The sequence below is a fragment of the Rissa tridactyla genome, chromosome 10 (genome assembly GCF_028500815.1).
Source record: "Rissa tridactyla isolate bRisTri1 chromosome 10, bRisTri1.patW.cur.20221130, whole genome shotgun sequence".
Taxonomy (NCBI): domain Eukaryota; kingdom Metazoa; phylum Chordata; class Aves; order Charadriiformes; family Laridae; genus Rissa; species Rissa tridactyla.
In genome coordinates, this window is record NC_071475.1 from 18,016,923 (window position 1) to 18,029,828 (window position 12,906).

At 37.8% G+C, this 12,906-nt stretch overlaps 1 protein-coding gene across 12 annotated transcripts in view; it reads right to left on the reverse strand.

The window, feature by feature from the left end:
• Positions 1-12,906, reverse strand: part of STIMATE (STIM activating enhancer) — a 42,964-nt gene that overhangs the window by 11,443 nt on the left and 18,615 nt on the right. For 11 of the 12 annotated variants that reach the window (XR_008468667.1, XR_008468666.1, XR_008468665.1 and 8 more), the window contains exons 3-7: positions 12,041-12,136; positions 8,282-8,403; positions 2,111-2,223; positions 1,257-1,334; positions 289-438 (exon numbers count right to left, since the gene is read on the reverse strand). Coding sequence is in view for 3 of the 12 variants with exons in the window: in XM_054215918.1 (XP_054071893.1) it covers positions 289-438; positions 1,257-1,334; positions 2,111-2,223; positions 8,282-8,403; positions 12,041-12,136 (559 nt within the window). In the remaining 9 variants the exon portion in view is untranslated. The remainder of the gene's footprint in view (positions 1-288; positions 439-1,256; positions 1,335-2,110; positions 2,224-8,281; positions 8,404-12,040; positions 12,137-12,906) is intronic. The other variant, XM_054215919.1, reaches the window with a different exon arrangement.

The following is a 12,906-nucleotide window of genomic DNA, read 5'->3' on the forward strand; positions in this document are numbered from 1 at the left end:
AGAATTGCCTATTAGTTTTGTATTCTGTGCGGGGTTTTTTTTAGAAGCATTTGTAACAGTTCACCTGTGACATTTAAATATATTATGTCTTCCTGCCCATCTGGAAGGAAATTCACTACCATGAGTGGTGTGACAATGCCATTTTCTTAACTGTTTTTCAACTGCAAATGCTACTAACTACTGTTCAAAGACAATCAAAGCTAAGTTGACAGTGTTACAATGAAATCAATGTCATGAGGGATGAACTGGATTGATATTGCAGCAGTTGCAATAATTAACTCTACATACTTCTGACTCTGACTCCTCATGAGATGCTGCTCTCCTGTATCGGACTTTACTTCCATTTCTTGAATCTTGTCCTGCTTCCTTTTCTTCAAGTTTAGCTTTTGTCTTCCCTTTCTTCATAAGAAAATTATCTACTACCCAGAACATTAATGCCTGTTAAAGAGAAGAGGGAAGTGACAGTTCAGTATTCTTCAGAGTAGCATGTGTTCATTTGGTCAGTATTTGGATAGAATTAGGAAAACTTGACAATAATTCTGGATTGGCCAAACAGGTATAGGCATATAGTCACATGGCTTATTGCACATTGCATTAATGATCTAGAACATAGCTACTTTAGTCCTTTGTAGAAGAATCACAGAATGGTAGGGGTTGGAAGGCACTTCTGGAGATCATCTAGTCCAACCCCTCTGCCAGAGTAGGGTCACCCAGAGCAGGCTGCACAGGAACGCGTCCAGGCAGGTTTTGAATGTCTCCAGAGACGGAGACTCCGCCACCTCTCTGGCTCTAGTCCCTAAATCCCAGACTGCTGGAAGAGCATACTTTGGGAAGGATGATTGCACACTTGCCTGTTTGCTCTACTCCATCATAGGTCAGCCACTATTAGCTATGGTCAGACACGGGATACTTCACAGTACAGCCATCCTTAGACCAACTGTTTCCTAAAGCAAATTTCATTGTAATTTTATAATCTCTATGTCAGCATTTTGTTCAATGTACTGAAGTCATCAGGCCAAAGAGGTCTATGAGGCATTTCTGCACCTCTCTGGAGCCTGGTTACTTAGTTCAAATGGATTTCAGCTTTGTAAAATCTACATATCCAGACATTTTATCCATTCTTTAACACCCTTCTCCTTTAAAAATTAATTAAGCATCAAGGCACACTGTGCTTTAAGGACTAACATTAATTAATCAACACATGGCAGAAAGATATCCAAGTAAACATCTCACAGAAGCGTGCAAGTTGTACTAACATTAACAAAGAAGGGAACTATCAGCATGACGATAGCCAGCTCCAACTGGGGGTTCTCTATAGGATTCAATAAAGCTACCTGTGAAAAGAAAAAGATTACATTCAGATCATGGCAGCATGTGCACATAACTGGATTAGTAAGTGCAGTTGTTCACATACTAGCTAATGCTACAGAATAATTCGTATGAACAAAAAAAGGACAGCTTTGTAGAAAAGCGAAGTACTCATGACAGCTTATAAATCACCCCAGATAAGTAGGTGGGGCTGGCAAGAAACTTCTCTCTGCCATTTTTGTTTACAGAAGTCTGAGGAGCTACGTTAGAATAATCTTGAACATTTTAGAGCTATGTGCTCCCCAGGAACTTCTTTTAAGTTGCATCTTTAGGAAATTTAAACAGACCAGTGTTTCATGAAACACACAGTAAGGAGAAGACAGAGTTCTAACACCATGCACCATCACTTTGAATATTACGTTGCACAGATTCTGTCAAAATAAGTATTTATCTGGTCATCAGCAACGGCTTCACTAATCCATTGCAAATTACTAAAATTCTACAGTTTAGATCTATCAACAAGACCAGGCAAAGAAAATTCTTTAAAATACTACAAGAAGGAATACAAAATAGCTTTAAGTAAGGGTTAACGACTTAACAAAAGGAAGAACCACTTTTTAGCTTCAAGAGCAGTCAGACAAGGAAGACAAGGAGATAAGAACAGCCACTACCACAGTTAAATGGCACTGACTGTAGACAGTTACGATGCTTGAGCCAAACCAAGTAACACTATTAGAAGTCTGTTGCTTCACAGCTTCCACCGGAAATTCATTTGTCTGTAAAACACTGTAAAAATACAAACCTCTTTCCACTGAGGTATAAGAAGCACTATAATGATGATGGTTTTCTCAAATGTCATAATCATTATGTAGAGAGCACACTGTCCCACCCAAGCACCACACTGCACTGGATCCCCTGCAAGAAAGATTCAATACAGACATAGGGTTGATTTTACTTCACAGTAAACATTTTAGAAAAGCAGTATGAAGAGGCAGGGCACCTATATCCTCCCCAAGTGCCTTCTCCAGTTTCATTAGCGCTGCTCCTTCCCCTCCCTCAGCCTCACCCACCTTTCAAAAGCATCAGTTAGAAACAGAATATAACAGGACTTTATCCGATTCAGCAGTCCCTGGTTATATGCCTACTGTTCTACATAATCTGATGAAAGACAGATATAGTTGCATGACATTTGTTTCTCATCAAATTGTTATTTTTCATCCTTTATCATGAAGCATTTAGTTTGATAAAAGGGAAAACTTAATGGAAACATAGCCCGGGAAAAACATCTTTCCCTTCAGTCTAAGCAGAAATGTGATGATTTCTGCCATTCTCCCTAGGCTACCTTAAACATATTTATCCTCTCTACAAAGTTAGTTACCATTACTATCCAATCATCATTGAAGCAACAGGTGCAAGAGCTGCTATGAAAAATTTAACTGAACAAAAAATTCAGATCACATTTCAGTTTCAATCTGAAAGGGTTTGAAATTCTGCTGCACCCCATTGTGGCAGGGCGAAAACTTGAGTGCTTTAAGTTATCTGACAGGACAGAATGAAGACCACAAATATTTGAACACAAAATCTTACGTAGAGTACTACAGTCTATGAAAGCAAGGAAAAAAAAAAAATAAAAAAGGGGAAAGAGGACTGGTATGCCTAAGAAGCTTTGTAGGTGAGGTTAAAGCAAAAGGAAGCTTTGGAGGACCACGTTAGCTCTTTAGTCTTCACAATTGTCTTCTGCAACTTCTTCAAAGGCAGCTTAAAACTTTTAGCCTGGAGATGAATAATGGGCCATGGAAATTCAGATGCCTTTACGTATTTGTAATGCATAATGGATAGTTGCTACTTCCTTTTCTGGAACATTTCTGAAAGGCTTTCAGTATTAATACTTGGTAATAGCCTTGAGACTTACTGTTTGCTTCTTAAATGCCACGAAGAGAAACTGATAAATCAGGCTGGAGCCCAAACCAAAGAGAACTTCCTAGACTAGTTTTTACAGTAAGAGCTCGTGATCAACACTCAATAGTCCAAGAGGAAAATGGTTAAAATGCTCAAGTTTTACAATTATATGCAACAGTTTATGGCTTCTGTTGCAAAAAAAAAAAAAAAAAAAAAAAAAGTTAAAAAATTTGAAAGGGGAAACACCAGCAATTTGAAGTTGAGCAACCACGATTCTTCTGAGGATACAAGGCCTGAATTAAATTAGAAATTAATTGCTAAAATTTAATTCTCAATACTCCACACTTTTGTTAGCATTCTCTACCTTTCTTCATTAACTAGCAAATATGAAAAAAAATAAAGAAAACCTCTGAAGAAAGACTTACCATTGCAACTTTACCAGTTTATTCTGAGCTCTTTTCAAATCTGTATTTAATTCCTAAAAGCAAAGACAGCTATAGCAATTTTGCATCTATTCCAATTCTGCCATGTGAGATTTTGTATATCCAAAATTTGTGAAACTCTCTATTAAGAACATTGTGTGCTATTCACCAATGAACATTTTGTTCCGTGATGGTTTTGGTGGGGAGGGGTGCTGGTTTTTTAGCGCATGACTGAAATTAGAAGTTGTGTATTTTAAATTCTACGTGAGGATTTTTGCGTACCCTACTGCATCTACAAAATTATTTCTCAGCTGTAATTACATGCAGGGAGAACAGGGATGTGATGCTGTCTGCTTTGAATTTACCAAGTCTTTTGACAGTCTCCCAATAGCATCCTTGTAGAAAAGCTGAGGAGAGATAGACATAGACTGGATGGGTGAACATACAATTCCGACAAAAAAGAAAAAAGCTTTCACAATGCGAGTGGTTAAGCACTGGAGCAGGTTTATTCAAAGAGGTTCTTAAATCTCAAACTACCGATAAATTAAAAACTGGACTGGATCACCCTCCCTGAACAACCCACGTTAGCTTTGAAGTTAACCCTGCTTTGAGCAAGAGGGTGGATTATATGACCTCTGGAGATCCTTTCCAACCATTTTTTTTCCTTGAATTTTATAACCTATGCAATTCAAGGGGAAAAGGTAGAAGTTAATAACATCCCCACATCCAGTGGGCGTTCCCAAGAATATTTGGGACATTTGTAAGTTCAAAGAATCAGTACACAAACTCAAATTAGAACCTTACAGTTAATGTTGAAGCCATAAAGCTCTAATTTCATTTCTAATGCCTGACAGTCTCTCTTGAATTCTGATTTTATACCTGTCATGTATAAATTACATGTCTAGAATAAACTAGCAATTCAGTAGAAATCTTGTTACGGCATGAAAAGCACATTAAGACTGAAATTGAAAAATTTTGAATCCTCAATGACAACTGTACCAGCATTTTTTGAAAATGCTGGCAATGAAAAACTAGTCTATACTACTGTATACTACTGTCATCAACCACTTTGTAGAAGCACGTTTATAGACAGCTCCTGAACAAAATACCTGTGATTCCTCTATCCTGTAACTCCCCCTCTGTTCTTCGCATCCTGAGAAATTTTACGAAAATGCCAACTCACATAACTACTCCAAAATACATTTTAAAAACTGTTAAAGTAAGTGCTATCTACCATATACGCCTGTAAGTTGCTCTGCAAGTTGCAAACAAAGAGCTAGAGGGAAGAGATGCATCACATACAATTTCTAAGCTTTGCCATCTGAGAAGCAAAGACAAGCAAAGAGAGCGCAGCACGATGTAGGTGCCAAGAGAGTTCATTGTCACCAAGAGGGATTTAGTCACCTGTTTTCTACTCACAGCAGCTAGAGTAGCCTAAGACAAGAAGGGAAGGAGAACGCGGGAACATTCTTTTTGGTACAGATCATGACTGCTTTCTCCTCTTTACATACTCAAATATACTAACTGATTCTGCACTTCTATTAAAATCCAGCTGCTGATGTAATGAATCTGCAAATACAAACCTGGAAATGTGAAGACAAATTTAATAAACTTAAAAATTCTGACATAAAAAAGCCCTTGAGGGAGTGTCATGTTTGTTCGTAAATCAGCGTGCAGTGCTGTTATGCTGTACGAAGAGCAATCATTTACGAATGCTGATATTTTGGTATCCATTCTTTCCTAGAGGCATTTATGCTCAAAAACTATCCTCCATATAAAGAAGAGGCTTTTAAAACCAGCAGGACACTGCTATTTTTGTGACAGCTTCAAGTAATGAATCACCAGGGATCAAGTAATAGAGCTAAGAAGGGAAATGAGCTCACAGTGAGAATTAACTTGAGACAAACGATTATTTGGGCTCTAGAAACACAAACAACATCGCTCAATCACAAGAAGAGACTTGGTTTGGGTTTTTTTTGGGGGGGTGGGGCAGGGGGGAAGGGAGAGGGGGGCTCTTGTTTGTTTTCCCACACTTGCAAACAAACTGAAATCACACTGATCTCAAAACTGAGGACTTGACTTTACTCCTTCGGATATAATACCACAAGTCTCTGATACCTTCCAACGAGCAGACACCTCACCACCCATGTATGCTAAACACCCACATTTAACTTCAAAATACTAAGTCTAAACACACTTGCAACCCCTTAGGACTGTATTTTAGTCCCCTCTTCTACCCTACTTAATTATTTTAATAAATCTTATGAAAAGTAAGACAGGAGTTTTCTTAGGGCCAAAGTGAAAAATTTTAAATGAAATGGTATTATGAGGGTTTTCACTTCAGCAACAACAGTCGTACTTAACAGAAGAGGGCAGCAAACAATCCAATGCAACTTGTCCTTTTCAGACAGATTTCTTACATGGGGTCTAACCTCACTGCACGGCCATTACTAATAACCTTCCGTCTGCTCTCTAGTTCTCTCTATCCCAGAAGCCTCTCATGATTAACAGAAACACAGATTTACACTATGCTTTTTAATAGTCCTTACGATAGCTCGATTGAAAAACCAACACGCTAAGGTCAAGATATCACATTAATGAAGATACAGAAAAGTTAGCCACTAATAAAATGATTTGATATTGGAAAGAACAAGTAAAGGGGACTTCACTATAATTTCATACATTGCTTATATACACACGCAGAGAAGAAATACTTGATAAACAATTTTAGGCATTTCAGATCTCCTAACTCAAAACGACAGTAATGGATCAGTCGCAGACCACCTCCACAGCATAACACAAGTAACAAGCTCATGTGTTGATTTTAATAGCTTAGTTACTGCAGTCACAGATGTCTCATAACTAACTAAAATAAAAACAGGTTCAGTTTGGAAGTCAATAAGACAAAGACAAGTTTCAGGAGAGCGAATATACTCCCCACATCTTCCCATCCACACAGACCACTTATCATTGGAAGGACATTAAAATGGCAGGGAACAGATGACAAGAAAAACCAGAATGCTCTTAGAAATAAAAGAAATAAATTCTAGTATTTGACATGATTACAAGTACCTACCCGTAATTGTAATAGATGCACCAATTTTATTTTTTTTTTGCTGAGTGGAAAGCCGATTTTATACAGGCTGAAAGCTGTTCAAACATCTTTAAATGGCTTCAAGCCAAGCCAACAATCAGAAAAAGGGACTTTGGGCAATAGGTCTCAAAGCTCAGTCAGAAGGCACAGCTCAGCCACGCCTCAGCTCTTTCCTTGCCCTTTTCCCTTCCCTGGGCATTGGCGCTTACCTAATCCCTTAGAGACCCAAGTCTGGGGACTGATCTGGAGAACTATTTACTTTCCTACATATGGTGAATTTTCTGATGGTTTAGCACTCTGAAACAGGTCCCTGAAGAGTCAGATGTGGACCAGTCCAAGGAAAAGAGTGGAAATATTGGACTGTGGCATGTGGGAAAAAAAAGCAGATAAACAGGACTGTGGCAGTGCCAATTTAAACAGCTAAAATGGTCATAATCTGTACCCTAAAAGTTACGCATTAAATCTACATAAATCTAAAAACATGCCCTAATGGTATAGGCAGTTATTTCTCCTGAGATAGACGCTTGTCATCATCTCTATTTTAAACCTCTGACATTAAAGCATATAGCAATTAATGCTATTTGATTTAACTGTAAACTTCCCAAGCTTTTAAAGTACTTCACCTTGGCAAGGCCTTTATTTATTTATTCTTACTTCCGTCAGCCACTTAGAATCATTAAAAGCAAAGAAACTTGCAAAACCAAAAAAACCTACTAATGATAATTATGAAACTGCTATGAAAGCTTTTACTTTGTTAGGCAAACATTATTTTAACTTTAGCTTCAAATGCAATTTTTAGCATCCACACAGAGCTTCTATTCCCAACCAGCCAGACTAAGCAATCTGAAGATAAAAGGTTGCACAGAATTAAATGTTGTTGTTGAGCATGTATGCTACTCAAATGAATCTGCAAATGCACAATTTTTGCACATCAGTGGACTTCTGCAGCTAACGTAAGATAAAAACCTACAACTTCAAGTAAAAGTGATTTCACTAGTCTATCCCTCAGCCTGTACAGAAGACACACACATTTTTCATCAATGATACAAGCCCTACTTGCAGGAGTTTGAGTGATTGTTACTTGAGGACAAGCACAGGCCGCCTTGCCATTCTCTTCACTGAAAGTATGTGGTTGTTTAAAGAGGGCTGGCAGAACTCTTAGCCCGTATCTTCAGACAACGGCATGTGGTGCAGTGAAAGCTTTAATAGGAAATGACCTTCCAGCTATCGTTTATTTAAAAGTGTTTCAGAGTAAATTTATCATGCTGTTATTTTTTCCATGAGATTAGCCAATATCATAATTTGTTCAATCACTCCTAAAAAATAAATACTCAGGCAGTTGTTCCAAACTCACTAAATGCTTAGAGACTCGTTGAACTTTCTAACACAGAAAGTGCATGCTGAGATAGAGAACTTAACAGAAGCCTCGTGAGAAGTGAAATATTAAAATGACCACTATAATCATTGTATAATGACCTGAAGATGAGTTAACCACGAGTTGAAGTATTCTGAGCTCCTATTCTGAAAATCATTTCAGTGCAAGAACGGAAACATTTACCATATTCACCAAAGCGAAGGGATTCCCACTGCTGCCATTCCACAATGCTGCTGACTGCACGTATACCGATGTAGATTAACAGCATTCCTAATGTGGCATCTAACAAGAAGTTGATAAGGTACCTGAAAGGAAAAATGCAAGAGAGAACAAGGAGCAAGGGTCCATTTTCTGCAAGTTCAGTGTATTTTAACACCACAATTGATAAAAGATCGGTATGTATGTTGAGAAGCCAGAGTATCGAGAATAATCATTTATCCACTTCTGTAATTACACAGTTACCCTAAAATTTAAATAGTTTTAAAACAGTCTTAATATTTTGTTTCTGTCCTTAATGTTAAGCTCCAACTTCTGTTTTCATGAACTCTGGTGTGTGCATATGCATACTCTATATAAACTCCAATATTCATTTTACTCCTTTAAATTAAAACGAGATTTCCTTTTCACGGTTGCTCAATTCATTCTGCATGGAAAAAGTATATTTGTATAAAACCAAAGGAATAAATGGAAAAAGGAATAAAAAGGGAAGTTATCTTAAAGACACCTCAAGGAATTTGAAGGTAAAAAACACAACCCAAAACACTCTCATTCCCAGGGGGAAAGACAGCATAACTAGACAGTTTTTCTTGCTCAAGGGAGCCCCCTCGTAGCCTCAACAAGGAGGGATGAGCAGTGGAACTCCACACCTAGAGACTACAGTCACTATCTAGGCCAAATTTCAACTTCATTAGCGTTAGCAAAAGCAGCAATTTACTTTCTTGCACTTCAGTTCTTGTCCAATAAACATTTGAAATAATCAGGAACAAGCCTTCACAGAAAAAACCCACCAAATGAAACCACCCCTCAATGGACACACAACTGCTGCACTGCTAATTTCATTGTTTCAAGAAGAGCTTCTGGGATCTTACCTATTCTTCAAGAAACTAGAGATTACTGTGGGTTTCAAATTAATTCTTAGGTTCATTAAATGGTGCCACTGAAATTCAGAGCACTTTGTAAGTCAGTTTGGTTTATTTACCATTACTGATTTTAGCTGAACAGCAGCTGAAAACGAGCCAGCTATTTTACACATAGTAAATCCCTGTTACTGAGATTCTGACTTGGTAACTCAAATACTTAAGGTAAACTCTAGAGTTTATAGGAACTTATCTGCAGGGATAAAAATAGCAAACCAGAGACCTGTGAGCGTCTGCTGACTGCAGTGACAAATCCATGTGGACAAAATAGTATCAGGAAGAGGAAAGCAAAGATAGAACATGCGGCATTCAAAACAGTAAAGGAAGAGTTGTTCTGACCCTCAAAATCCTATTTAAGAGCAGCTCAAAAATAAAAATGAAGTGGACATGCCTTGCTTCAGCAAAGACTTACCCATAAACTTTCTAAAAAAAAATAGTTATTTTCTAATAGTTGTGTGTCAAATCAGAGTTTTAATGAATTTTGTATTAGACAAACATTAAAATCAAGGTTTAGTATTTGGCAGAGGAAACTTGGCAATTACCAGTCTACACAAGTCATTTTAAGGCCACAAGGGGCTGCTGTAAGTCTACAGGAGGAAGGCAGCCATCAGGAGCAGGGAGAAGAGATGTGCCAACACCTATTTCACATCGAATTACAGCCGACGGCGCAGGCCAAGTATGCCCAATATTCCCAAGCACATTAGGCTCACTACATGTTGGAAACAAGCTCGCCCCATGCTGCGCTGCTGTGACCCCCCTCACGTGTAACTGCTGCTCCGGCACAAACACCACAAGTTGCTGCCCCGTCAGATCAATGCATTCGACTGAGAATTCAGCGAGTATAAGGCTGGGGTTCACACAAGCTTCCCCCTGTACCACACACAGACAGCTGAGTACCCTGCTCTACAGAAGAATGCTGTTTGCTTTTTCTATTTAAAATTCTTCAAACAGCAACCTATCAAGGTGTTTGCTTTGATATTATCACACACCTGCCTGAATTACAGCACTACACTCCCAAACTAACAAATGACAACTTTCAATTGTAGCTCTTTCCAAGCTTTGAACCACAATGTTTTCTAAAACTACATTTTCAGGTTTTGTTCTGAAAATAACCCACAAACTACAAAACAGGAAAGAACAGAAAACTATCCATGTTTGAATTTGCTGAGTAAAATTAGTATTAAAGTCACAGACAGAAACGTTGCTTTTGCTCACAAATTTTGACCCACTTGCACACTTAAGATACATTTTTCCCAAGAAAGGCCAAGCGGCTTCAGCTGATACAACAGGCTGTTTTTTTCTGCTAACAAGGAGGACCTGCACCCTTATCTGAAAAATAATACAGCTCCACATTGTAATTTTTGTTATCCTGGGAACAGCAAATAACAGTTCTCTACCTCACCCTCTTACTTGTTTTGTGTCATGTTACGCTTACATGAAAAGTGGTATTTAAAAATAGTTATGTAGACTATATTAAAACACACTAGCAAACCTTTTATTTTGAAAACTCAGTACATAGCACAAAGTTATTTTTAATTTTAAAATACTGTAAATAAGTTATTGAGCTTTAGCTTTAAACACTGACAATTTTACACACGCTTTGTTTAGCTTATGCAAATATGTACTTTAATATACAAAAATGGTATGAAAGCAATTTGCACCTGCCAGTTTTTCAATCTATCAGGAAATTCTTACATCAGTAAGCAAGGAAAATCCTACAGTGATGCCTGGTATTATTGAAACTGTCATAACTACAACCTAAACTTTACAGTTAGTGGGGTAAAATAAATGCATTTTCCCTACCAAAACGCTTTGTGGTGGGAAGAGAAAAGCAGTATTTTATTTGCACAGTTATAGCACGTAGGCACAAAAAAGAAACCGAGGAGGAACAAGGGAAATAAAACAGGCTTGTGAAGCAACACAAGCATATTCCTTGAGCTGCGTAGCTCCTTTGTTTACCAAAGGACAACAGTGAGCAGATGCCATTGAAGGAACTAGATTGGTTTTAAAGGGCAAATTACTAGGCTTTTAAAAGTAATTTCACAGCTTCTATTACCAAGAATGTGTAAGCTTCTTTAAGCATGAGCTCTATCAAGAACAAACCCAAATAATTATCATTTGCTTCAGGAGCTCCTGTGAAGAGCCTGACACGGTCTTAGTCATAAAATCTTCAGGTTTAATATACTACAGTGAAATGCTTATCTACTTAGTCACACTGCTCCAAGCGTGACATTGCAAAATTAATTTTTGTACTAACTGCCTGGGTACCTAGCAAGATTTCCTGCTTTTAACAAAATGAAACTAATACTGCAGTAGCTAACGTAGGTTTCAGAAGAAAATACAAGCATGAATGATTTTCGCTAAATATCCCTGAAAGCAACCTGACTTTATAGTAAAGCCTTGCTGCAGTGAACAGTACAGTCAGGTCAGCGTACACAACTTTACACTCATTTCCTGTGGTCCCCAGCACCTCCTTCAGTAAACAGTCGCACATTACAATGTGCAACCTCAGTCCTCATTCATTAACTGGAGAGGAAGCAGTAGTAAGAGTTTACCCTCATTCTAGAAATATCTATATACAGCCCAGAAAAAGCTTTTCCAGGTCCTGCCGGCCATGAACTAAAAGAGCAGAACTCTGATCCTTGATAAACTAAGCTTAAACCATGGGTTTTCAAAAATAATTGATTTTTACCATGAAAATGGGTTTCTTGGCTCTGTCTTGCATTATCGTCCACATACACCACAAAAATCAACTGCAGAACGACCATAAAGACTGAAAATTTCAATTCTGAAATTGAACACTCACAGTGAACAAGGGTCTTCTTCTGTAAGGTCTGATAAATAGACATTTGCAAAGTGGATGAACAACATCCCTATGGCTTGCTTGGAAGTATCTAAAAACCTGTAGAGAGTAAGAACAGCTTTTAAGACACACAAAACTGTTTAGAAGACAGTCAGACATTGCAAATTTATTTTAATTAAAATTCCAACTCAATTGCTGATTTTTTCTTCAAATGAGAACACAAGAATGAAAAAGTGTCATGATATTTAGCTTATTTAACAGTGTTCCATTTTAAATGCTGCCCCTTTTTTTCCTTGAATATTGTTAACAATAAACCAAATCATACTAACTTGAAACCTTACCACTGTAAATTTAAAGTCTAGGGATATCCTCTTGGTATCATATGCATTATCCAAGAGCTAATCCTCACTAAACCTTGCTAAGTCTTTAATAACCTCCTGTAAACAACGAGCATCCCAGCCTTGCTAGATATTTCAGTCCTTTTATGTTTATGCCTTTTTAGCAAGTATATGGCACCGACAAAAATAAAATCCTCATCATGTGCTTATTGGCGAACAATTTAATAGCTGGCTAATGATTCCCTTATCTGTAGTATTTTGCTAAAAAGCCAACATATTTTTCACCTGAAAGCATTAAGTTGTCCTGCTGAATTTTATCTAGAGCTTAGACCACACTGCAAAAGAACTGCAACCTTGAAAGCATTATCTCCAAAGCAGATGACAGAGTTGGAGAGAAAATAGTTCGCTACTTAAAGGGAAAATATCAAAACCGGCCTATAGACTCCGGCCCTTACAATTCTTTTGTCATCATCCTTTGCACAAAACCAAAGCTTCCAACAGATGTTTTATTAAACATTAAATATAGGAATT